General features: G+C 42.9%; 1 protein-coding gene across 2 annotated transcripts; it reads left to right on the forward strand.

Moving 5' to 3' along the window:
• The first annotated feature begins 947 nt into the window (after positions 1–947).
• CRK (CRK proto-oncogene, adaptor protein) lies at positions 948–24,708 on the forward strand. 2 transcript variants are annotated; one of them, XM_021006984.2, is made up of 3 exons: positions 948–1,300; positions 9,669–10,204; positions 21,787–24,708. In XM_021006984.2, exons 1-3 carry the CDS (start codon positions 1,036–1,038, stop codon positions 21,922–21,924), a joined length of 939 nt encoding a protein of 312 aa, XP_020862643.1. In that variant the 5' UTR covers positions 948–1,035; the 3' UTR covers positions 21,925–24,708. The 2 variants fall into 2 exon arrangements, with proteins under 2 accessions (XP_020862643.1, XP_020862644.1); XM_021006985.2 differs by having other exon boundaries at positions 9,669–10,034; positions 21,787–21,880.
• Positions 24,709–26,612: the final 1,904 nt, after the last annotated feature.

Here is a 26,612-nt window from a genome sequence, read left to right on the forward strand (position 1 = left end):
TATTGTGTTAAGTAAATGCTGGTGATATAGGCTCTTTTTAAAAAAAATTATTATTTTTAACATCTAGTTTTTAAAAAGGTTTTTGAGTTCCAGATTCGCTCCCTCCCCCACTCATGGAGAGGGCAAGAATTGTGATATGACATAAATTCAAAAGGGAAGACTGTGCCTGCCCTCAAGGAGCTTACATTCGTCTAACAGGGAAGACTGTGGTCCTTGAGTCTTTAGTGCCTAGCAGCGCGCCTGACCAGTGGTAGCCATATAATCAACGCTCGTTGACTGATCCTCACTGGAAGGAGTGGCCCCACTCGTGACGCTCGCTGGCTGCGTGGCCTCGGACAGGTCTCTGGATTTCTCTGCTGGGCACCATGGCCTCTATGGACGCTGCAGCTCTAAATGCACGATCCCTGACGGCCAAGGGGGGGAGCGGAGGAAAATGGGGGCCAGAAGAGGAAATCACCAGGACGCCACAGCTTCCTCCCAGCCCTAACATTCCATTCTGTGGTTCAAGGATTCCGTGACTAGAAGGCGGAAATGGGTCAAGAGCGACAGGGACACCCCCTGGCAAGCCCCGCCTGCTGCTCGCCTCCTCCGCCCCGCCCTGGAATCGGCTGCAGTCCCGACCCGGGCCAGGGAGTGACACCCGAGAGCCCAGGGAGGGGACCCGGGAAGACGGCGTAAGGGGCAGCGCGCATGCTCGCGCTTGCCCTTCTCCCAATGGCGGCCGTCCGTCTCCTTTCCCGGCAGGCCACCCGCCCGCCTCCTGTCCCCCCGCCCTTGTGGGGCGCGTCACTTCCGGTGGGGAAGGCCCGCCGCCGCGGCCGCCATTTCAGGCGCTGCTGAGGAGCGGAGGCCGGAGCCGGTCCGCGGGGCGGCGGGCGGGCGGTCGGTCGTCGGTCGGGGCGGGCAGGCCGGCCGGCCGGCGCGCGGGCGTGGAGGGGCGCGCGCGCGGGCGGAGGGGCGGCGGCGGCGGCATCGTCCTCGGCGGGCCAGGCCCGGGCCCGGGCCCAGGCCCAGCGTGTCGGGGCGGAGGCGGCCATGGCGGGCAACTTCGACTCGGAGGAGCGGAGCAGCTGGTACTGGGGGCGGCTGAGCCGGCAGGAGGCGGTGGCGCTGCTGCAGGGCCAGCGGCACGGGGTCTTCCTGGTGCGGGACTCGAGCACCAGCCCCGGGGACTATGTGCTCAGCGTCTCGGAGAACTCGCGCGTCTCCCACTACATCATCAACAGCAGCGGCCCGCGCCCGGCCGCCGCCGCCGCCCCGCCGTTGCCCCTGCCGCCGGCTGCCGCGCAGCCTGGGCCCGGTGAGGGAGCGGCGCGGGGACCGGGGCCGGGCGGGGGGAGGGCGCGCGGAGACCGAGGGTGCCCAGGACGGCCGCCCCGGGGGCGGGAGGGGGAGGGGCTGGGAGCGGGCCCCGGGCGCCTGGAAGTGGCCTCAGGTGCCAGCCCTTCCTGTTACCAGCGGGGAAACTGAGGCTTAAGCGACCCCCCCCAAATGTCATTCTAGCCCCTCGGGCCACTTGCTGGCCTCGGACCTCCGGGAGCGTCCCCTCCCTGAACGTAGAGCGGGTTTGCTTTCCCATCCCGAGTCCTTGGTTCGGGGATTATGAGCCCGGAGGGCGCCTTGCACATAAGGAAACTGAGGCCTCAAGTGCTTGACGCTGTAATGACCAGGGGCTTCATTTGATTCAAAATTTTTATTACAATTTTACTTTGAAATTAATTTCATCCTGTCCCTATTTCCATTGCACTGTATCAATTGGTCCTTCAAATTACTGGGTCTTGACTTTTCACGACCTGATTTTCTCTTAGATGATTTTTCCCCAATTTTTTTTTAAATCAACATTTCTTTTCAGATCTGCATTCTCTCCCTCCCACTCTACTTGTAAAGCTTTTTTTTCCTCCATAGAGGGGAAGGATAAGTACCACTAAACTCCTCAGCGGAGGCTTAGATGGGATCATAATGACTTGGACTTTTTCTGCTTTGGGTCAAATTGGTAGCCTAAGGAGTGTCTCTGCAGCAAAGGTCATGGTTTTCAGTTTGTTTTGTGGAGGTGGAGCTAGGGATTCCAGAAGCAAATTTCAGTGGTGGTTAGGTGGATACTTTATCAGAAAAAAAAAAGTTGAATATACTTCCAGAGACAACCCTCTTACTGAATGTGAGTGGACTCGAATTTTTCTTCATGGATTTAAGGTATGGAAGGGATCTTGGAGGTCATACGTCCTGTCCAGTTCCCTCATTTTGCAGATGAGGAAAACTGGGGCCTAAAGTGGTTAAGTGACTTCTCCCGGGTCATACAGGTATGAAAGTACTAATACTTGAACCCAGTTTTTCTAACTCCAAAGACTGCACTTTTCCTACTACACCACACTGCTCCTCTAACTTAAGATCTAGCTGGCTGCCACCAGGATACCTTTTGCTGTGTAGCACTGGGGGCTGTAGGCTATGGACACAGCTGGATTTTCTGGGCATTTAGTGCCCAACGCTTCCCTTTGTTATCATAGTTGAGAGTTAAAGAAATCTGTATATGGTAGCAATATCTTAATTTGATGTTGCTGTCAGTGTAATAGGACAAAGATGACCTCTCCATTCTATTAACTGCTATGTGTCTTGAAGCTGGATTCAAGCCAATCTCTGATTTGGAAGGAATCCTTTATATCAGCCTTTTAAAGTTTTAAACGCTCCTAATACAGACTGTCTAAGGTCAGAAGTCAGGAGAACTGATGAATGCTGTCATGTTGATACAGAGCAACTGGTATTGGAAGGAATCAGTGACTCAAATGAGGAAGCAGTTTTTTAGTTTTAAAGTTGCTCCCTTGAAATTTTGCTTTTGAGTTTTTTTTCCTGATTAAATCAGTTCATGAAGCATCTCACCTTTTCCAGACTGATTACTGTCTTAGTAATTCAGTATTGGGACAGAATTATACCACATGTCTAATGTTTGTTCAGTCAGTTTTTCTGCCTAGCCTTGAGGCAGTTTGAAGGGTATCTTGGGCTGTCCCTTACGTAGTAAAGTGGGCAAAGCTTCGCTTTTCCTCTGTTCTTTGACTTGGTGGCCAAATGTGGAGATGAAGGCTAGGTGGATATCGGTAGTCCTGCACATTAGGTTTCAAATCTCAGTATCAGTATGTGCCTTGACAGAGGGCCCCTCCTTTTCAAAACATAAAATGCAACTCAGACGCCTCCCTGGCGCAGCCAGGGACGTTAGGATTGTCATGGTTGTGTGATTAGGCAGGCATAGTTCACAGAGTGAAAAGCAGCTGTGTTGCTTTCTACCACATTCTCTGTTTTCCACTTAGTACATTTGATTCAGCTGTATCTGAAGGTTATTTCTGCTCTGGCTTTACTAGTTTTTGAAGGCTTAGAGGAAGTTGGTTTGAGTTTTGTTGGGGAAATCTGGAAGCTCTCTTGCTCATTTCAGGATCCCAGTAGTGCTCAAAAGAGCTTTGCAGCGGAGGAAAAAACACCTGGGAATGTGAATGGTTTAGTGCCTTTGCTCCCAGTGTGCCTTGTTTTGTTCAGTGCCCAAGTGGAATGGAGGACTGAAGAAAAGCTGTCCCCAGCCCCCTGCCATCCTTTGTTTAGGGCAGGAAGATGGGGTGGGGAAGGAAATCTAGAGCTTCTAAAAATCTTTGGCAGATTGGGTAAGAATTCAGTTAGAAAGATTTATGCAAATGATTGCTTTGGTCTTCTGGAAATAGAAACGCAGGCAGCAGCAGTTTAGGTTAACTTAAGTAAGTATAGTTATGCTCCACACTTTTTTAGTTTGGGAAATTTTTTTAGTGTGGTATTAAGGGTTGAAGTTAGGGTTAGCAGTACGTATCTTCAGGCTCTACTCTTTGAGGCTGGGCTTTCCAGTTGAGCAACCCTGATGATACAGAATGAATTGCAGGTTTTTAAAGCTGAAAGGTCTCTTAGAGATGATTTAGATCCTCTCATCCCCAGGCACTTTCCAGCCTCTGGGTATTCAGTTTAACAAGTATTATACCAGTGTGCATTCACCTTTTCTCCTTCAGCTTAATGTGAATGTAAATATTGAGTGCTTATTACATTGCCAAATTCTAGGGTGGGAAATGGAGGATCCTTAAAAAGATTATGGTTTCTTGGGCAGACTAAATGGACATCTACAAACGAACAAAGACAAATTGTGCAAATGATGCATGATAGAGAAAGAACCAAGATCAGACAGTGTAAATCCAGGAAGACTTGAAATAGGTGAATATTTATCACCTTAACAGCAGATATTAACCACCTTATATATAAGGAAGAGGGTAAAAAAGGAATTTTTTATGAAAAAGTGTATCTTAGATTTTAAAAGGTAGTAACAAAATTGCCCCGCTTGTATTCCCTCCTGAACTCCTGGTTTTATAACATAGGGGGTTTTTATGCTTTGTTGATGCTCTTTTCATTTGGGTGGGGGCATCACTATTACTTTGCGTGAACTCAGTCCGACCCCCAGACTGAAGCCTGACTCAGCAATTAAGTATAATTAAGAGAAATATCCCAACTTATTGACTGTGTCTTAAATGTTTGTCTCATTCTGGACCTATTGTGCACCAAGAGGTGGGAGTTATGCTTCATCAGTTTTATGATTGGTTACTAAATCAGGGTTTTGAAGCCTTTGAAACTTGTTTTATGTCATTATGCTTATCCTGTAAGTTGTCCTCCTACATAAGTTCATACTAATCTCCCAAATTTCTCTGAGTTCGTCATATTCATCATTTCTTAAAAGTGGAGTAATGTTTTATTCCATTCCTTTACCACAATTCAGCCATTCCTCAAATGACAAGGCACCCTCATTGTTTCCATATCTTTCATATAACATATGAGGCCTTTCCATTTAGGTTATATGGAAAAGATGAATTGTGCATCACATTTTAAGGAAAGCAAGAGATATGGAGAGTACACATTGGCATAATAGGCAGAAAGAATTTTACACTATTTGATTGTGAACTCTTGAGTGCAGGAAGCAGGTCTTCCTCATTTTCATATGGTCAGTACTTACATAGTAGGCATTCAGTGACTGTGGAATTAGCATGTCTAGAGGCATGGGAATGAGGATGAATGACTGTGACTAAAATTTCACAATTTGTCTCAATGAGAACGTTTTGTGCCACATATATTAGAGAGACTTGACTGCTCTCACCTGCTCTGTTAGCATTGGGTAATTTGCAGTGTTACCAGGTAGTTTGCTCTTCATGACATTGTTAAAGCGAAAGTCCTTCCCTTGTACCTTTCAACCTCTGTGGGCCACTCAAGCTGTCTGTTTTGTCCTCCACCATCCCCACCTCTGGCCATCTGGCAACCTAGTCTTCATTTCTTATTCTTTATATGTGTTTGCAGTCTCTTTGGCTTAGAAAGTGTCCTTGGGTCATTCTGTACATTCTGTCCAATGAGATAACTGGGAGGTTTCTGAAGAGACTTCAGTGGTAGGGGTCAAGTGTTGTTAGGGTAGGCGTGCCATTTTAAGGAAGATAGCATTTTAAGAAAATTAAATTATAGAGAAACTTAACGTGTTCTGCTTAAGAGAATGTGCTAGACCTTAGACTCTGTGGGAAAACCTTAAGTCAGCAATCCATGTAGCTCTGAGTGTCCATCCTCAGTAGGGCCCCACTAATATCTAGGACTACCATTGGCAGGCTTAAGGCATAGGCAGGAAAGATGAAAGAAAAGGGAGTTGTAGATAAGGGGAGTGGGAGAAGTCCTGGGAGATAAAGACAGGGCCAGGAGGATGGTGTGTTGCCAGTATTTGCTTCATGGGCTACTCATTGGGCCTGCTGCCCTGGCTTGTTCTTAGCACAAGTCTCAGTTTCCATAAACCTTCCAGTGCTGGGGGCTGTCAGCCTGTAACCTGAAGACCCAGATGTTTAGGTGAAGTCCTGATGGATGACTTGAGAAGATGCTTTTGCCCAGTGAAACAAAAATCAAACTTTCAGAAAGTGAGATGCATTGCTTTCCAGCAACCTGGTTGGAATCTAGCAAAGGTTTGATGTATAAACATTTGAAGCTAAGCTCAAGTGATAGGGTTAAAACAAGAGTTTTGGCTTTAAGAGTGCCAGGGTACCTCTCCCGCTAACACCGGTGTTTCGGCCAACCAGCCCCGCTGTCTGCCCTCTTTGCTTTCTGGTTGTTTTGGTTTGAGAGGAGGAAGTGTTTTTGCTGGTCCTGAAGCTCTTGAAAAGACGACAGGTTGGAAATGATTCATTGTAGGATGATGACACGTTGATGTGTGACTTGCTATCCATTGTTTCTCATCGTGTGGAGAAAGGCCCAAGCCTTGGAGTCCTAGTGGGAGTTCTGACCCTGACACATGAGACTTGTGGGCACGTCTTTTAACTTCTTTACTTCCGGGGCAGTTCTCCTAAGACTCTAACTTGGAGATGAGCTGCCCGTAGACATGGAAGGAGTTTCCACACCTGAAGTTCTCCACACTCATGAAAAAAGAACTTGACGAAACCCCTCCCTCTCCCCCTCCCCAAAACTGTTCTTATATGGAATTGCTCAGTCAGAACTCTGAGAGGAAAGAGTTGGAACTTGATGCTTTACATTTACGTTTCTATAGTGTTTTGCAATTCTGTTTGGCCTGTGTTACCTTGCTTTTGCTTCTACATTGGTTGATGTTGCTGAAAGAGACCCAGAAACTGGGTCACATTGGGACCAGCCTCTCTATAACTTAAGACAAAATAAATATGTGGTGGGTAGAAAAAGGAGATGAATCAAGCAGGCTTCATGTCCTGGGGAACTATAGGAGCCAATCTGGGTCCTGAGAGTCTGATCTTTACAAAAAAAACATTTCCTCTCCCCACTACCTGCCCCTCACTTCTTACCTTAGTCTTCAGGAAAATCAGGGGTGACAGTGATCTCACACCCCAAACAGAAGGAGCAACTTTTTGATGCGTGGAGATAGTAACACGCTTGGTCTCAAGTTTTTGTACTGCATGCAATTTTATTCATTAAAAAGAAATTCTAAATTTTGTTAATGGAAGTCATTGGCAAAATGGGATGCAGTGTTTAAAATAGGACTTACTCTTGTGACCTGTCTCATTCTGGGATACTTACAAATGTGCCCAGGCCCTCCTCCCCCGAGTGAAAAGGGAGGCTGGTGACAATTTTTCTGGGACTAGGTAGTTGACTAAGGGCTTGAGAAAGTGATAGGAACCATTCATTCACCTCTGCTTGTCTGAAGCAGTGCCTGTCAGACGGCTCTGCCCTAGCAGGACTCTTCTGTGACCCATAGCCTTGACTGTCTCAGACAAGGGAATGTTGAGCGTAGCTCTCTGTTACTCCTATTAATTTTGTGTCTTAAACTTGTACAAAAGGTGTATAACAGCTTAGAATGAAGGGGGAAAGGCCTTGTTCTTAGAATTAGAGTTACAATCGGTGATAGCCTCTCCAGCTGTAAGACCTGCGTTCTAGTTATGGCCCAAACAATCTCATTCTCTACTGGGAGCTGTCTGGGGCCACTTTTGCTTGTTCTTGGTCTGTGCCTGCTATAGGTTTGTGGCCCAAGGCTTGGGGATCCACTTCGTGGTCCCGGATTGGGGCTGCTACCCAGCATTCCTGGGTTTGGATTGGGCCTTGCCTGCTAACTAACTTGTTTCAACTTACAACCCTGAATTCCACAGATAGACTTGGTGTTGTGCAAGGAATGTGTATTTACTCATGAGAAGTGCACTGTCCTTTAAATTAGGTCTTTGTTTTCCCATTATTTAACTGGAGTGAAAAGAGAAGGCGCTGCAGGACTCATTCTGAATTGTAGGCCTTCAAATCCTTGAGTGCTTTCAGAGTTCATCTTTTTCTTTTCACCTTGTCCTAATAATGAAGCGAATTTTGTTTTAAGGACACATCTCTGTATTCTAGTTGTTCTTTCTACACTTATATGGCATTCATCTCTAACTTTTTAGTAATTCAGGGTTTTAAGGATCTGTAATTTAATTGGTTTGGGCATTCACTCTACCAGTGCAGCGTGTCTCCATGACTTAGAAAGATGACTGAGAAAGTCATCACATTGGCCAGCCTGATGATGAGCCTCTCCAGATTTAGGTAGTCTGAGTCTCAGACAGCAGGCATGCAGGCTAGCAGTCTGTCTCTGGACCTAGATTTATCAGAAATCTTTCCAAGATGGAGGACCTGCCCAAACCTGTTCTCTGCTGGCAAGAATCCAGGGACATGTCCACATTGCCATGAGGCATCCGAGGAGCTCTTTTGCTGTTCCTAATCAGCTCATTCCTTCTTGGTGTTGAAATCGTCTTCTCTTCACCCAGAATATGACTTACAGGGCAGCCAGGGACTTATTGGAGAGAGTACACGGTCTGGGGTCAGGGAGACCTGATTTCCAGTGTGGCCTCTGATGCTTACTAGCTGTGTGTGACCTTGGGCAATTAACTTAGCCTTTGTTGCCTCAGTTTCCTCGTGTGTAAAATGGAGATAATAACAGCACCTCTGTCCCAGTGTTGTTGTGAGGATCAAATAATTATAAAGCACTTAGCTCAGGACCTGGCACGTTGTAAGTGCTCTATTCGTGTTCGCTGTCAGTATTCCCGATTGGATTGTGAGCTCCTTGAGGGCAGGGACTGGCTTTTGCCTCCTTTTGTATGCTCAGGGCTCGCTGCAGTGCTTGGCACATAATAGATTCTTAATAAATGTTTATTGATGGATTGATAACTTAGTTTTAAAGAGCTGGCTGGGACACAGAGACACTCAGTAACTTTCCTGTGGGTACATAGACAAAGCCAGAGGCCTACATTTCAGTCTCTCATGAGATAACTTAGATTTGCATGTGGCTGGTTGAAAGCTACTGCAGACTGGGGCAGTTTGTGGGGTGGGGCAGGTGTCCAAGACAGAACTTGAGCCCAGATTTTCCTTGCTCTAAGGGCTAACCTTCCAACTAGCCACTCTGCAGTTTTACCTCTGTTATAGGATGAAAACCTCTATTTCCTTAAATCTCTTATTAAAAGTAACTGATAACAAAGAATAATAGATAAATATGGGTTAAGGATCTTAAAGTTTAAACTATAATTTGATTTGAATATAAGTACCATACACCCAAACAAAATAAAAACAAGACATTTGTTCTGTTTCCTCTGAATCTTTTAAAATACTGTTGAAAAGCTTGTATTTTTCATTCAGTGGCAACTTTGTTTTTTTATTTGGTTGAGTGTTCTTTGTCCTTGAATTTTAGAACCTGAGTGTAGAAAAGGGAGTGTATTCTAAAATCCATTCTCTTCTGACAGGCTAAATTCAGCTCTAAGGTTCTTTTCTTTAGTCCCTTGTTTTAGTTGTAGCAGTTTAATATAACTGTAGCATTCACTGGTCTTCCCGTACTTCCTAATTTAAATATTTCTTCAGTCCTTTGCTGTCAATCTGATTGCCACATGGAGCTATGGAATCTTTGGGATTGATTTTCCCTAATGACCTTATGTGATTGCAACAGACGTCTACTTAAATTTATTTTTTCAGTCTGAGTTTTCACAGATAATATTAGGAACAGAAATATCAGAGTGTAGGTTCTGTGAAACATGTTCTGTGTTGGGGTTATCTCTCAGAGCACCAGATTTTAACTATTTCTGATACTAGTTAAAGTTAACATAAACCATTTTAAATTTCAGATCTAAAGTTTATTTTCAGTGCAGTGGGTTCTTTTGAATAATATCCTGTTGTGTTTCTTTCAGGGCTGAACCCCTCCAGACTCCGAATAGGAGATCAAGAGTTTGATTCATTGCCTGCTTTACTGGAATTCTACAAAATACACTATTTGGACACTACAACCTTGATAGAGCCCGTTTCCAGATCCAGGCAGCATAGTGGAGTAATTCTCAGGCCAGAGGAGGCAGAGTATGTGAGGGCTCTCTTTGACTTTAATGGGAATGATGAAGAAGACCTTCCCTTTAAGAAAGGAGACATCTTGAGAATCCGGGATAAGCCTGAAGAGCAGTGGTGGAATGCAGAGGACAGCGAAGGCAAGAGGGGAATGATACCAGTCCCTTACGTCGAGAAGTATAGACCTGCTTCCGCCTCAGTATCAGCTTTGATTGGAGGTAACCAGGATAATTCCCACCCACAGCCACTGGGTGGGCCGGAGCCCGGGCCCTATGCCCAACCCAGCGTCAACACTCCGCTCCCTAACCTCCAGAATGGGCCCATTTATGCCAGGGTTATCCAGAAGCGAGTCCCTAATGCCTACGACAAGACAGCCTTGGCTTTGGAGGTACATAATGGGCAAAACGTAGAAAGAAGAGATCTGCTCCAGGGATCTCCCTTTCAGACATATTACAGCTTTGTAGACGTGCAGTGCGAGAGCACCAGCATTGTGATGTTACTTTAGATATCAAACCAATAACTAATGATTTAGGAGTTTGATGTTGGAGATGAATACTTCTTTGTAGAAAGTCTAACCTAGAATGAATAACCCTATAACCACTTGAAGCATGGCTACTGATTGTTCTTCATTCTGATTGATTTCTTCTACTAAGTATATACTTGGGCTAATTTCATAATAACCCCATCTTTACAAGAAATAACCTAAGAATTTTCTCTTCTGCATTCTAATCTCTTCCTTGTTTTCTCTTTGTCCTTTTTAAAAGGTTTGGGGTCATTCACAAATTTGAATGTAATAGGCAGAGACTGTATTGTCAAAGTATTAAATGTCACATTTTCCCCAGATATAATAGTCTTAACATCATAGGGGTTGGTTTTCTCCAAATTTGGTTGTATTAACCAAGCAGCCAGATAAGAATGTCAGGAGGAAACTAAAGCTGTTGAGCAGGTAAGGTGATCAATAGGGTGCCTATTTCTAGAAAAAGAAGGATATATTTTGGTTTCAAAGAACTTTGGGCTGCAGCCCTATTTAATTTTGCTTGAGTTTCTGTATTTCTCAGGTGTTTGCAAATTCCCTTCTGTAGTGGTGTGTTATCCTTGGTAGTGCATACTCTTCTGACCAATAAGGGCATTGTGTTGCTGCTTTTCTTCATCTTGTAGGATCTTTGTACATTCTGTTTTGGGGGGTACGAAGCAAGGCGAACACAGATTCTTGATACTACCTTTCCTGCGGAAGAGACCTGCTTTTCAATCTCCATTCATGAGATAAAACTTAGATTTGCATGTGACTGGTTGTAAAATAAGTCATTGGGGGCAAGGGGGGGAAGGTTCGTGCTTTTGATGATGGAAATGTTTCCGGTTTAATTGGAGCATCTTCAAATGCCTTTAATTTGAAGATGAAGCCTTTATGCTTGAATAGCCTGGGATACTTTTGAACCAGATTCTGTTGCTGAAAGCTTCTGGATTTGAAAAATTGTGGATTTTCATTTTATGTTCGAACACAGTGGTGTACATTTGAGTATGTATGGAAGGTAATGGTAGGTAAACTTTTCTTATGCGGCTTTGTCCTGAAAAGTGAAAAAAGTTTTCAGATTTACTTTATTTTAGTCAGTTACGGGAATGGTGTGATCTGTAATTGGCTGTGTAGTCAAAAGAAGAGTGCTGAAATGCTATCAGCCCTGACTTGGGGAAACCAAAGGACTGCTTCCCATTCCTGAGCACTTTGTCCTAATTTTAGAATATTATAGCTGGTTTTAGCTTAATCATTTCATTGAGACCCAGACTTTGACTAGCTAGACATGATCCTTCCAATATGATAGTAGAGAAATGTCTAAAGTTTAGAAAAGGAAAGAAAAGCTCACAGTCTCTGGGTGTTTTCTTGAATGTGAGCTCCTTGGGGACAGGAGCATTGGTTTCATATGGCTACTGTAGAATTTAACATAGTCCAGTAGACAGGGTACTCGATGTAGGTCTTAGAACTGAGCAGAATGTGTAAAATGGTGAAGATAGTAATGATACAAATAATGATACAGACTGGCTTATGTCCAGGAAATAGGTTAATAAGTCATTGCTTTTATTTCTGTGTCCTTTTTAGTTTTAAAGATAATTGTTTAAGAGTTTTGGCTTTTATCATAAAGGCTTTAGCACTTAAAAGCAACCTGGCTTATTGTGAAATAGGAAATCTGGTTAGATTAGAACATTTATGGTGAGGTAAACACTTACTTTTGCTGTTAGCCAGAATTAAGGTGAATGTTGATTAATAAATATTGAACTTTAGGGGTAAAAGTGTAAAGAGAATTCGTGATTTGGTTTCTGTTTGTTTGGGTGTCGGTGTTGAGCCACATGCAGCGATTGCTAGAGAGCATCATAACAAGTCATGATAAATGCTGGTGATGTGCACTTAAATACAAGTTAACTTCAGAGATTAAAAAACAAGCCTGGCTTATTGTTACACTGTTACTTACCTGGCCTGTGAGTCTGTCTTACGGAGCTTGATTGTAATTCTGCCTTTGTAGGAGGAACTTGAGTTCCTTTCAGCCAGTGTTTGTGTGGAAGGTACCACACTAGGTGCTGGCCATATGGAGACAAAAAGGAAGCATTCCCTGCCCGTGAGGAACTTGTACCCTGCAGAGCAATTAAACACGTGCCTAGATCAGCAAGTACAAGGTAATTTGAGAAAGGCAAGAGCATTAACGACTGGGGGAAGCTAGGGGCAGAAGGAGGAATCATTGGAAGCCAAATGGAAAAAGTGCCACTGGAGCCAGTCCTTGAGGGAAAGTTAGATTTGGAAAATACCTTAGAAAATCATCTAGGGGCAGCTAGGTGGCGCAGTGGATAGAGCACTGGCCTTGGATTCAGGAGGACCTGAGTTCAAATCCAGCCTCAGACACATAACACTTACTAGCTGTGTGACCCTGGACAAGTCACTTAACCCCATTGCCTATCCTTAAAAAAAAAAATCCTCTAGTGCTTCATTTTATAGATGTATTCAGTGTGATGATTTCTTAGTAGAATATGGTTGTCTAGTGTTTGGTGTCTCTTTTTACTCACCAAACACTTGGAAAAGAGTGAGAGACAGAGATGAAGGTGATCCTATGCTAAAACCTACAGCCCTCACTATCCGTCCCTAGAACTACAGATGTGCTTGTCTGGCAAGCCCTATAAATGATCCTAAAAGCAATTGTAGAGGAAGCTTTTCATTCCCTTTTGCTCACTTCCTTGAATCATACCAAAGTAGCTGTGATAGTGACATCTTATTTTGTGGTTTGCAGATATTGCCCTTCCTCTTGTATATATTGATAGCACATCCTGCTCTTGGAGTGGTATTTGGTGACCCTGGCTTCTCAACAACTCCCTCAGCTCTGTACCAGAACATCCAAGTGAGGGTCAGCACCCTGGCCCTTCACTCTTCATAAATGGTATTGTTTAAGCTTACAAATCAGAAGGCATTGCTGTAGGAATGGGGCTTCTTTGGAGATAAGTGGTCGGAAAGTTCAGCATCTTGGGCCAGGTCTCCATCACACAGATAAAGGGGCCATCAATCAGCCAGCGTTTATTAAGCAGTGTGCTAGGCATTGGGCTTAGGTGCTGGCGATACACATAAAAAGAATGAGGCAGGGGCAGCTAGGTGGCGCAGTGGATAGAGCACCAGTCCTGGAGTCAGGAGGACCTGAGTTCAAATCGGGCCTCAGACACATGACATTTATTAGCTCTGTGACTCTGGGCAAGTCACTTAACCATAATTTTCTCACCAAAAAAAAAAAAATGAGGCAGTCCCTGCTCTCAAAGAACTTAAATTCAGGGGAGACATGAACATAAATGTGTAAACAGTAAATAATACAGAATAAATAGGAACTGTAAGATAAGGAGGAAGAAAATACTTTATGTAGAAGGCAGTGCTGGAAAGAAGAGAGGTTTTCTTAGGGGTGGAGGTGAGAAGGACACTGCACCACCATAGCAGGGCCTGAAGAAATGGCGCCTTATTTTAATATGCTGTGTCCCAAAGTTTGTTTGTTTAAAGGGTAAAAATTCTGGCAAGCTTATCATTAAACCTGTTTATAGTCAGTAGGATAAGCCAACAGGAATCTTGCCTGAAGAAAAACTCTAAATGTGCACAATAAGAGCCCTTGTGGTCCTTAATTTCCTCATCTGTAAAATGAAGAGATTTGTTCCATTTACATCCATAGTACTTCATTTAGTGCCTTCCACATCCTAGGCTTTAAAGAAGGGTTTTGTTGATTGATTGTAACCTGCCTGACTAGATAGCCTCATAGGCTCCAGTGAAAAGAGGTCAGTCCCACTATGTAATAATGAACCCCTAGGAGGATGTATTGTTACTTCTTGGAGACCCACATTCTTGTGGACCTTTGGTTCACGTGTACCTTGTGGAAAATTAGTGGAGTGGACGAACAGATGAACTGAGGGACAGTTCTCTCTGTCCATGAAGAAAGGGTGAATCTCTGTGTTGTCTGGGTGAAAACTGCAAGTCCCTAGTGCTTCAGAATTAACTATTGCAGGGCAGCGTAAGTTAGCTATCTCTGGAATGGATGTCGCTATAGATACCTGAACTGAGCATGGGTCAGTGCTTGAGCAGCTTTACTTTGCTGTCTTTTGGAACCTTCCGTAGGTAAAGGAATGGAGGCCACAGAGTGGAAAGGGCACTAGCCAGTCTTGGGGTTTAAACCAAGTCATTTAGCCTCCTGTAGACCTTAGTTTCCTCACATGAAATTAAGGGAGACTTTTAAGCTAGACTAAAAAGATCTTCATTTCCATAATATACTGTGTCTCTAGTTCTGTGTCTCAGAGGATGTTATCTAGTCCTCAGTTAGAATACCTGCAGGGACAAGGGATTCCAGACTGCTTGAATTAGAAAATTAAGATGAAAAATGTCCCAGAGAATTGTGTGATGCTATCTTTCTTTTCTTCCCTGAGAAAGGTAGGCTTTGTAGCTGCCGAGGCAAAGCTATATTGTCCAATCCATGTCCTGTCCTTGAAGGTTTGATGTGATGCTTTTACTCTTTCCTCTAGAAATAGGCCAATAAGGACTGACAAAAATATGTATTTTTAAAATTTTTTCATTTCTTCCCCCTTTCACCCATTTGTTCAACAAAAAAAAAGAAAACCCCTCCTAACAATTATGTCTAGTCAAGCAAAGCAAATTCCTACATCATCCATGTCCAGAAATGTAACCGCACCCTGGCTCCATTGCTCTGTCAGGAGGTGTGGGAGCATCATGCTTCATCTTTAGTCCTCTGAAATTGAGGTTTGGCACTGCAGTGATCAGAGTTCTTAAGTCTTTCAAAGCTATTTTTCATTATAATCTTATGTGTCTGCATACATTGTTCTTCTGGTTTTACTTGAGCTACTTTACATCAGATCATAGGGCTCTTCCCTAGTTATCTCTGAAACAGTCCATTTCATTATCTCTTAAGGTTCAGTAATCCATTACATTGATAGACCATAATTTGTTTAGCCATCCTCCAGTTAATGGACACTCCCTTTAGTTTCCAGTTTTTTACTACTGCAGAAAGACCACTTTCTTTGATATCTTTATGGTTTTAGCTCATAGGCACAGTTGAGAGACTGTATGGAAATAATTTCAAATTGCTTTCCATAATGGTTGAACCAATTCTCAGCCTGGCCAACAGTCCGTCTGTGTAATTAATGTTTTTGTTTCCCCAAAACCCTTCCATTTTCCTTTTTGATCATCTTTGCACATCAGATAGATGTGAGGTAGAGCCCCAGAGTTAGATATTGTTTATTTACTTATCTATTTATTCATTTCTCTATTTTGGGGGGGGGTGTCTGTGTGGCAAAGAAGGTGTGTTTCAACGAGATGGATGGTAAATTTTGCATATCCTTTGGATTGTTACAGTTTTTGCTTTTCTTCAGCCATATTATTTATTTCTTAGGTGTGGTATTCTAAAACAAGATCATTATAATGTACTGGTTTGCTTTTTTGTTTGTTTGTTTTATTTCATGCACTTTTTTTGTGCCTAAAGACTTAGGAGCTTTGTAGCAAGGCTGGATCATAGAAACCTGGATGTTACAATGAGTGATCCTCCTGTTAGGGACAGGGAGTAGAAGGGAGTCAGCTGGGCTTGTGTTGTGGATATAGATGGTAGAAGAGTTATCACAGATAACATCTTAATTTCACAGACTCTTGGATGTTAAGAGTGGAAAGGGAGCTTAGAGATCATCTCATTTTATAAACAAGGATCAGGACCGGAGAAGTGCTTGCCCAAGACCAGCCAGTTTCTTTCCCCAGGATATTCAGTATCGGTCTCATTTGGGTTACTTCTTTATTGAGGAGCCCCTAAGTTATCTTTGGTCCCTAAAGCCAGCCTACGTTTGACCACCTTCAAATGAAGGTCCATGAAAGCTTTGGAGATGCCAAAGCCTAAGGAAGGCAAAATGCTCCCTGGGTCTGGAAGCCTCCTGCAGGTGACAGTGGGGAACCTTTTCTCTTTGTCTTCCCTGGAGACTGTGTGGAGTGAGATCATAGATTTCTTTCTTAATAAGGGCTCACTCAGGGCTTCTCTGCCATAGCATATGGTCCAGAGGGCTTAACAGCCTGAAAACTGGAAAGGAGAAAGCTCTACTGCCAACCTGTTGGGCAGATTAAGTAGTCTTCAGCGGTGAAAGCAGAATTAGTCTTGATATTTCTGACTCTCCCCTAATTAATAATCATGTGAAATAGCCTTTCCATGAACTGTAACTTGCATTTAGACACCAGAGCAGCCATGAGTTTCTGTTGGTATTTTCATAGAAGAGCACATTTCCTTTGTGTCTTAGGGTTGTAGCATCTTGAAGGCAAATACTGGTTTTGTCTGTGCTGAATTAGGAAGTGGTACACATGGTTCCAAACCACATACATCCTCCTTATCTTCCTCCAGGCCTCCTTTCCCCCCCCCCCTTCGCCCATTCCTTTCCTGCCTTGTTGAGGAGGACAGGACAGGACAGGACAGGAAGGGGGATGGGAAGACACTTGAAGAACAGAATGAAGTGTTGTTTCTCACACTTACTGGGAGAGCAGAGAGAGAGAGAGAGACACACACACACACACACACACACACACACACACACATACACACATGCATATACACCCCACCCCCACACATACCCCCACTCTGTGAGAGTGATTGGCTCTGGGTATAGAAATGAGTATTCATTAAATGACTATCTAACTAGTGACAAACAAAGAATTTAATGAGCAGTCATGGGAGGGAAGAACTGGTTGAAGGGAGAATACTCAGGGCAAGAAGCTTCTCATTCTGGTATCTGCCTGTGAACTTTTGGCTCTTGGGTTAAGTGAGCCACTCCCTCTGACCCCCTTTGTAGTTCTGGATCTTGGTGGTTCTTTTCAGTCCCAAATTGCCTCCAGAATCTCTCACAACCACCAGCAAACCTCTTGCCTCCTTTTCTTCTTGTATTTCTTAGTAGAAACATTCTTTAAGGCTGTTACCTGGGACTTATAAAAACTGCTCAGGCCTAAAGGGGTGTGACTTGGCCAGGGTCAAGTAGTTAGTGGCAGGGCGGGGGCCTGAACTGAGGTCTCTGAGGCCATTCCCTTAAAGGGATTGAATAGAAATGGTGAGGTGGATGTTAAAGTTGTGAGTATAGATAGAGCCTTTAGGGCAAGGGTTCTTCACCTTTCTGTGTTGTGGACCTCTTGGACAATCCAGTAAAGCTTATGAACCTCTTCTCAGAGTAGTGATTTTAAATGCATGACATAAAATACCTGGAATTACAAAGGAGATATCAGGTACTGGGAAATGAAATTCTCAAAATATTTCAAAAACAAAATAAACCAAGTGAAGCTCACAGACCCCAGGTTAAGAACCCCTGCTTTAGAGTGTTTTACAGCAAAGAGAAATGAGGGCCATTAAACCACACACACATAAGGATTTCTGTAGACTCATATTGACTTAGAAAACCACATTTTAACATGATCTAGGTTTTGTTTTTTAATTTTATTTTGTCGAATATTATCTGGCACAACAGCACTCCAAAATATTATGAGCTGCATGTTTTGGGGATCTCTCTGTTTTATAGCATCACAGAATTCAGAACATATGGGAACATAAAAGTACAAACTTGTTCCTTGAACTCAGGTTTTGAGAAAGAACGTAACTCAGATGTGGGGTCATAGCTAGTAAATGTCAGAATTAAAATTTAAACCCAGTTTTCTTCTTTTTAAGCTTTATTGATGCTTTTGGTTTTTTACATAGATCATTTCGTAGTGCCCACTGAACCTTCCCTTGTAACAAAGGAAATCAGGCAAGCAAATATGACCAGTGTGGGGGGGTTGTCTGATAGCCTTCCTCCTTCATCTCTTCCTCCCGGCTGCCAGGGGAGGGAAGTGTGTTTTATCGGTTTTCTTGGTCATCCCTGCCCTCTTGTCCACTACCCCATTCTGCCCCTCCTTCAGAATGTCAGCCTTCTAAGTTAAGGGAGGGATGTCGTTTTATATTACTCTGCATGTGGCCTTCACTGGGTGCTTGTCAAATGCTGTAAATAAATGACAAACAAAAAAGGGAAAGTGGGATGTACTTGATGGTAGTTTGACCTTAACACAGCATGTGACTTATCTGACCGGAGGCATGGATTTCAATGGCTTGTGCGTAAGCTCTCTGTGTATGGGGGTGGGACTGGGAGGGAGGCATGGCTATATCTAATGATCACAGATTTGAGGAGGGGCGACCAAGAGGAGTCTTGGTATTGCAATGCAGAATTGCTCCCTAAAGGGGTGAAAAGGCAGCAATTAAAACCCTGGTGAGTTAGGACTGAGCTAATACAAATGGCAAGAAAGTAGACTCAGAGTGCTGTTCGTGGCACGACCCTAGCAGGCAAGCATCCTCTCCCTTTGCCCAGGGTTTCTTTCCTTTCTCAGTATCCACATATTGAGCTATTTCATTTTTTCGTCTCTTACATTCCCAGTCTGTGCCCTGTTCTTTGGTGCCTAGAATCATAAGCCTTAGCTTGTGTGTGTGTGTGTGTGTGTGTGTGTGTGTGTGTGTGTGTGTGTGTGTGTGTGTGTAGATAGAGATATCATCAACCACCGTGGGCACGTTTCAGAGTTCCTGGACTGTTCTTTGGGAAATCATGGCCTAACGTACTTGATAAGTTTATGTGAGAAGTGAGGTTAAATTCTAGGGCAAGGCTTGAGGCCCAGATTCTGGCTCCTTTGATGTGCTGTGTGAGCATTGCTTCCTTGCTTTTATTGCCTGAAAGTGGACTCAGAATCCTGTGATACTCTCATTCTTTTGTCAGTTTCCAGGGTTGACAACAGGCTCAGTACATTTGTTTTTGTCAAAAAAAGAAAGTGTTAATTTGTGGACAGGGGCTTATTTTCCCAGAACAACTTGTTTTTTCACCACAGATTGGAAAATACTGGGGAATAAGCTCCTCATAACAACCCCCCAATCTCTCCTTGTAGGTCTTTGTCTCTCTTAAATCACAAGGTCCTAGAATGTTAGAACTAGAAAGGACACTGGCCTCCTCGCTTGCTGATTTTGTCTCCTGACATTTTCTGACTTCTACTATGGCTGGAACTTTCTCTCCTCATCTCCTGACTCCTGGCTTCCCTGACTGAAGCTAGCTAAAAACCTACCTTCACTAAGAAGCCTTTCTCAGCCCTCTTTATTCGTAGTTCCTTCCCTCTGAGATTATCTCCAATTAATCCTGTAAATTGATTGAATATGTTTTTTTGCATATGGTTTTCTCCCATTCAACTTAGCTGCTACAGAGCAAGGGACTCTTTGGGGCCTCTCTTTGTACTTAGCACAGTGCTTGGCACATAAGTGATTGTCAACTGCACTTTAGAGTCCCTCTAGTCTGAACCTCATTTTGTAGGTGAGCAAAGGAGGCCCAGAGACACAGATGACTTGTCTATAGGCATACTGCCCCTGAGCTCATGTTCATTACATTGCGCCATCTGTTTTATAAGCAGGAAATATTTGGGGTCCTTGAACCAATAAACATGCCTTTTATAGAGATAGTTTTTGAAAAGTACTTCTGTGTGGGGGCAGCTAGATGGTGCAGGATAGAGTACTGGCCCTGGAGTCAGGAGGACCTGAGTTCAAATGTGGCCTCAGACACTTAACACTTCACTAGCTGTGTGACTCTGGGCAAGTCACTTAACCCCAATTGCCTTACCAAAAATAAAAAATAAAATAGAAAAGTACTCTGTGTGTATGTTTGTATATACACATGTACACATTATAAAACAACTTTCACCCCAGGTCCCATCTCTTCCCTTTCCACTCCCACATACCCCAGCCAGGCTTCAGAATCTCTATAGATATATTGTACCAGTACTTAACTGTCAGTGTTCTGTCGAAGTTATCAGTGAGCTAGCTTTTGTGGCAGTTTAATCGTTCAGGTAATTGACTTGAGTCCACTTAAGGATTAATTACTGAATGTATCCTTCCAGTTACCTAGGTTTGACGTTACCCTGCACTCTTCCTTTTCCCCTCTCCACATGTCCTGTCAGTTGCCAACACTTGTTGATTCTGCCCCTGTAGCATTTCACCTCTGAAACCCCTGCAGTCACAAAGCCCCCATTACTTTAGGCTGTCATCCATCACCTCTGTCCAAGCTCTCATCTTTCTTCTGGATTATTGCAGAGATCCTCTGCACTTGATCTGAGCTAATTTCTCTGCATTGGTCTGAACATGTCACTTTGTTCAAAAACCACCAGTGGATTTTTGTTCTCCAAGACGGTTTTCCGTGCCAAGGATGACTCCTTTCTTATCTCTCCTTGTAGAATATCTAGCTTCCCTCAGAACTCTGCTTAAGCGCTTGTCTCTCTGTGAATGGCTTTGAGAATTACTTTGTACTGATCCTGGGAATTACTTTATTACTGTTGTTTCTCCCTAGTAGAAAGGAAGCTCCTTGAGAATATAGTAGGTGCTTAACAAGTTTTGGTTGAATTTCTAAAAAGTTGACTGCAATGAACACCTTTTGCTTTCTGGGCCATTGAATTCTTTGTAGCATTTGCCACTATTTGAACGTTTAGATTGAATTGAACTTTGTTGTACGTGGTAAGAAAATTAAAATGTGCCTATAGATCTCCATGTTTTTTCTCTTTTAAGACATCAGTAATTAAGTGACTGTTGTGGAGTTCTCAGAACAGATAATTGTATGACCTTAATCTTGCCAGCATTTAGTATTCCTGGCCCAGGAATGGGTATGTGTTTAGACTAAAATTTCTGTCTGTCAAAGCAAGACAATGTGGTGTTATCCCTTAAGCCATCTGAATGTTAGAAGCTTTTAAAAAAGGTGAAGCAGGAAGAGTGACAATTTATTTATCTCTGCTGGAAAATGAGAGTGTGGAGACTGAGAGTCACATTAGGAAGCAGCCTCAAAGATAGATCACAGCGTGGCTGCAGGAAGTACCAGGCTGAGGTGGGGGGAGGGCTGCTGCTCACCTGCTGAGGTGGAATGAAGGTTGGTAGGGAGACCATTTTATTCTGTATTTGAATCTGGACTTCATGGCAATGAGTTGGCATTGCCTCCCTTAATTACTTCTGAGGTCCTTTGAGCCTGGTGGATTTTGCTCAAGTAGGACAGTGGTCCAGGGTCCTCACAGTTTGTTTGGGCTCCATTCTACACTGGATCAGGCCATGGGAGTACAGGCTAGAAATTTAGGCTAATGTAGTAATTGAAAGACACAATGAATTATCTTTAGACATTTGGAATTCTAGATGTTATTGTTTTCCAGGATTGTTCTCTCTTTTTTCCTGCTCTTAGTGTTTCTTAGACATACCCCTTTTGTATTAACCGTAAGAAGTCAGCCTAGTGAATGAGGCTGGGCTGCTGACAACTGGCTGTCTGAGGCAGTGTCAAAGCTTTGTGGTCAAGTCAGCACCAAAATAATCACATGGGAAGGTCTTCCTAACTAGAGTACTGAGATTGTTAGCATCCATTCTTAAACTGTAATAAAATGCTTTCCTTGTTCTCATCCTGCAGGTCGGTGAGCTGGTAAAGGTCACGAAGATTAATGTGAGTGGCCAGTGGGAAGGGGAGTGTAATGGCAAACATGGGCACTTTCCGTTCACGCATGTCCGCCTGCTGGATCAACAGAATCCTGACGAGGACTTCAGCTGAGTGTAGCTCAACAGTTTTGCTGACAGATGGGAACAATCTCAGTTGTTTTTTTTTTTCCAACTGCCATCTATACAATTTTCCTACCAATGTCAAAAGCAGTATAGTTTATATATAAGCATTCTGTTACCCATGATCTCCTGGGACTGAACTACTCCATGCCTAACCTTGGTTCAAAATATTCAGGGTACGAAACTGGATAGCTTCTGGGTCAACTTATCAAATCACTGATTGTAGGTGGTAATGGCTGTTGGTCAGGCATACTGTTTTACCCTGCCTACATATTGTGTAAGGGAGAGAAAGCAACATCACACTTGTTGAACACTGAATTTTGTTATTTTTTCCCCCAAAACCAGTCATGTGGGTGAAGTAGCTTGCTCCCTTACTCTCAGGCAAAGCAAATCAACCTTAGGAAAATTGATGGACAGGTAGGAGTGTTGCACCCTGGTTATTATCCTTATTTACTTTGTGGTTTTGTGTTTTCATTCTCAATCCATACCATAAATGGTTATAGACTGTATTTTTTCGTCATGAAGAAATTGTGCACAGTGTGATTAGGAACTTTAAAAGAAAAGTTACCCTGCCCTTTGGGATTGCTTTATAATTTACAGAAAATGAGCATTGTAGGACATACTCTGACATTTCAGATCCTAAGAATTTTGAGGACACTACTCGAGGCATATGTCTTCCTTTCTAGTCAATGCTTCTTATTTTTTCTTAGGATTGGTTTAATATTAAATTTGTTCTGCTAACACATGGCATTCTTTTTTTCCCTAAACCTACAGATATGTAACTTAAGAGAACTGTAGGTTTAAGAACCAGTTGTGAAGTAGAATGTGTGGAGCACTGGACTCATTAGCACACAGCTTTAAGCCAGTATTTGGCTCAGTGGATAGACAGGCCCTGCCCTCCCCCCAACGGGGAAAAAAAGGGTCCCAGGTGCCAGGAACTTCTCTTCTACTTGCTTGGCCCAGTCAGGGGCCTACAGGGAGTATCTTGAGTTCCTGTACACAGTGTTTGGAGTGAAAGGACCAATCACTTAAGACTATTCCATGAAAGGTTTTGGGGCCAAGTCCCGTCTTCTGCTTATGTGTCCCCTGCATTCAAGGCAGCAGGATTTAGTGCTTGGAGCAGTGTTTCTGAACCAATCATGACAACAGCTTGTGGATGAACCATTGGGCATGGGCCAGATCTGTGCTTGAAGTAGTTCACATGTAAACTGGCTGAATTATCAGCTGTCATTGTTTTTGTTTGTGTTCAGATGTAGTTTACAAACTTTACTAACCATGATATTGGTGATTTTCTTATTGGGTGAGGTGTTCCAAGTACACAGTTATGACCAAAAATGTTCCAGAACACTTCGAGTACACAAACCCAGAATGTAGTGCCTGGTACATGAAGGTGCTTAATAAATGCTTGTTGATTGATCGTGAGGCTTTTATAAGTGTTTTAAAAAATGTGTCAGAGACACCCCTCCCCCCCAAAAAAAGGAAGTGATCTTAAAGTATGTCCCCTGAGATGACTTCAGATGCTTCAAAGGTTCCTGGCAGAGGGATATGAGTTGAAGCCAGTGGAGGACAATCGATTCCCACTTGTCCCTGCTTAATTGCGGGGAACAATGGTGTGGATAAAATAAACACATTTACATTTGGCCTTGTAACACATGTTTTGTTAAATTTTTTTATTTGTTTACCTTCCTAATCATGTTTTCATAGGTTAATAAAAGATGGAGTTTGTGATGGCTGAGCATGCCAAAAAATGGTGGAGGGAAAGGAAGCATCCCAGAATCATGCTGTGTGACAATTGAGGGGAAGCCTTGGATTAGTGAGAGAATCCAATGCAAATGTCTGAGTTGACTGTAATTAAGATAATAGTTTTACCTCACACTACAGTAAAACTTGAGAGACCTTTAATCTTCAGTTTTTCTTTATGTGTTAGCACAGTGCTATGCACATAGGCACTCAGTAAATGATTGAATTACTAGATTTAACTCATTTTGTTCTGCTTTGTCTAATGGGTTAGTCAGGTTTCAGTGAATGAGCACAGATTGTTAAAACCTAAATGCATATTAACTCAGTGCTGTTTCCCCAGAAGGTATGGTATTTGAAAAATCTTTGTGGATAAAACTGTCAGACCCGATGGGGAACTTTGTATTTTGCTTTGCATTTGACTTTCAGATTGGCTTGTAATGCCTATATAATTTTGTCACATGTAAAATTATTGGGACCTACATTTTTGCCCAAATCATAAGCATTTTTAATGGTTGGTTATCTGTGACCATAAAAGCAGGGATTCTTCTATTGGAACATTAAGATTTGGTTGTGCATGGGCAGTTGCTGGACCTCAAGAAATCAAATGTCTTCTATAAATGCTCTTTGGAAGCAGAATATTAGTACACTATTTAATTGCAAATGTGCATTACATCACAGAGCAAAAGAAAACTTTAATTGGCTGCTGTTGTTTTATATAATCTTTCAGCAAAGCCCATTCTTTCAATATTAATGTTTGACATGATTAATTCTGGTTAATTTGTTGGAATTCTTCTTGTTAATAAAGCAAATAGATCATTTTTAATTATCCTTTAGTAACATTTCACTGTTAATGGTTTGGAAAGGGTGATAAGCAAACCAGTTTGAAACAAAATATAAACATGTGCCATTGTATTATAACACTATACACTTTCTTGACAGTTAAAAATCTTTTTTTAAAAAATTTTTTTTGTAGCATGTAATGTATATGTTTATATATGTAGTAAATAAAAATATGGCCAAATGATTGGCTTGGTGATCTTTTGGGTGAAGAGTTATCTCTGAAGTTCTTTACAAGTTTATACACACAAATGCATTAAGTCAACATTTAAGCACAGTATTGAAGAGAGATAGAAATGGTCCCCAAATAACCTTGGTGCAATTAGCAAGACAACTCAATAATGTTAAATACAAATCAATCTGAGAGTGATTGGGGAGTGTGATAGTTGCTGTCAAGTACTTGAAACACTGCCATGTGGGGAAAAGGGCCTGCACCAACATGAGGCCTCCTGAAGGAAGTGGACAGAAGTCGCCCAACAGCAGATTTAGACTCGATGTAAGGAGAAGCTTCATCACAAGAAAATGTTTCAGAAGTAGAACAGAACCTCTGGAAGGTGATGCATTAGCCCTTCCTAGAGGTCTTCTGAGTCCAGGCTGGACGGCTACTTTTGGAGGAGGAATTCTCAAGGGTTTGAGATGCACTGTGTAGCTGCTGAGGTCTCAACTCTGAATTTCTCTGACCTAATGCAAACAGTATCAAAATACCAAAAGAATATGGATCAAAAGTAAAGTTAATTGGGGTTCCTTGGAAGACCAATTTTGAATTATCCCTTAATGGTGAGGAATCATGAAGACTGCAGTTAAATTGGCTTGTGGAGGTAGTTTGGAGAGTTGATCATTTGAAGGGCAGGGATGTGATGAAGGAAAGGCTAGTGGCATGCAAAGGGGTGGTGAGGTTTTGTTTTTAAGGGGGTGATATGGCTAGCTGTGAAAGTAGACCAATAAAAAGGGTTAGGCCTTCTTGGTCCTCAACAACAACATGCTATAAAATGAGGGCCTTTCTAGTTTTACATCCTATAAACATCCAGTTGCTTTGCTGTAGATAAGTAGTCATGCTGAAATAGGAGACTACAATACAAAGGAGCTGGGTTTTGCATACAAAGATTAACTTCTAGGCTAGAATTTCTCTTAGTGCAGTTGGGATGAGGGGTGCTCTGTGCCTGTCCCAATTCCCGCCACTTAATGTGCCCTCAACCTCCCTTTTCTCATTTCTGTTCATAAGGCTGTTGAGAGGATTGTCTTGTGTTTACTAAGACCTTTGAGCATCCACAGAAAAACCAATTCAAATTCAGTTTCCAAATTTAAAATTTCAAAAGCCTTATTTTTTTTTTCCACTGGAGAAATTGTAAGTTGTTTAATTCATACTGAATTAGGTCAGTTGTTGCAGGGAGGGCCCAGGTGAAGTACATGTTATACTGTTGTCGAATTTGTTTACCTCAGGAAGCCATCAACAGATGAACTACTAGGCTGGGCAGAGAGATGGATTCAGGGGCTGTGATTTCAACCCTGTAGGTACAATTGCCAATGCTGATTGTGTGGAGGTATTCCTAATCCGGTGTCAGATTTACAGCCGGAAAATGCCGTATAGATTATCCTGTCCAGTCCCTCATTGAACAGATGAAAAGCCGAGGCTTGAGATAAGTGCCTTTCTCCAGGTCACGCAAGCAGGAAATCGCAGAGCCCGTATTTGAATGGAGGTCTTCTGACTAAGGATTGTTCCCTCATTCTCATTGTACTATTCAATGGCCTCTGGATTTAGCTAGGCTTGTCATCAGACTCGGGAAGGAATGTCTGAGATCCTTTAGGGCATAAATCCCTTCGTTTTATGGATCGGAAATGGCCAGAGAGTCACCTTGCCTCTGGTTCCTGTTCTGCCATTTACTAGCAGTGTATCCTTGGGTAAGTTATTTAACTCATGTCATGAGCCTCAGTTTCCTCACCTACAATATAGGGGGGATGAGTTGTTCTGCCTATGCTGAATGAGATAATGAGCGAAAGTGCTCAGTAACCTTGAAGTACTTACATTTTATATGCAGACTGTTTATATTGTGACTCACTCGTTATTCATCAAAGCAAGATCTGGGACCCAGGTCTCCTGGCATC

This window comes from Phascolarctos cinereus, unplaced genomic scaffold (assembly GCF_003287225.1).
Source record: "Phascolarctos cinereus isolate Bilbo 61053 unplaced genomic scaffold, phaCin_HiC Scaffold_5;HRSCAF=322, whole genome shotgun sequence".
Classification (NCBI taxonomy): Eukaryota; Metazoa; Chordata; class Mammalia; order Diprotodontia; family Phascolarctidae; genus Phascolarctos; species Phascolarctos cinereus.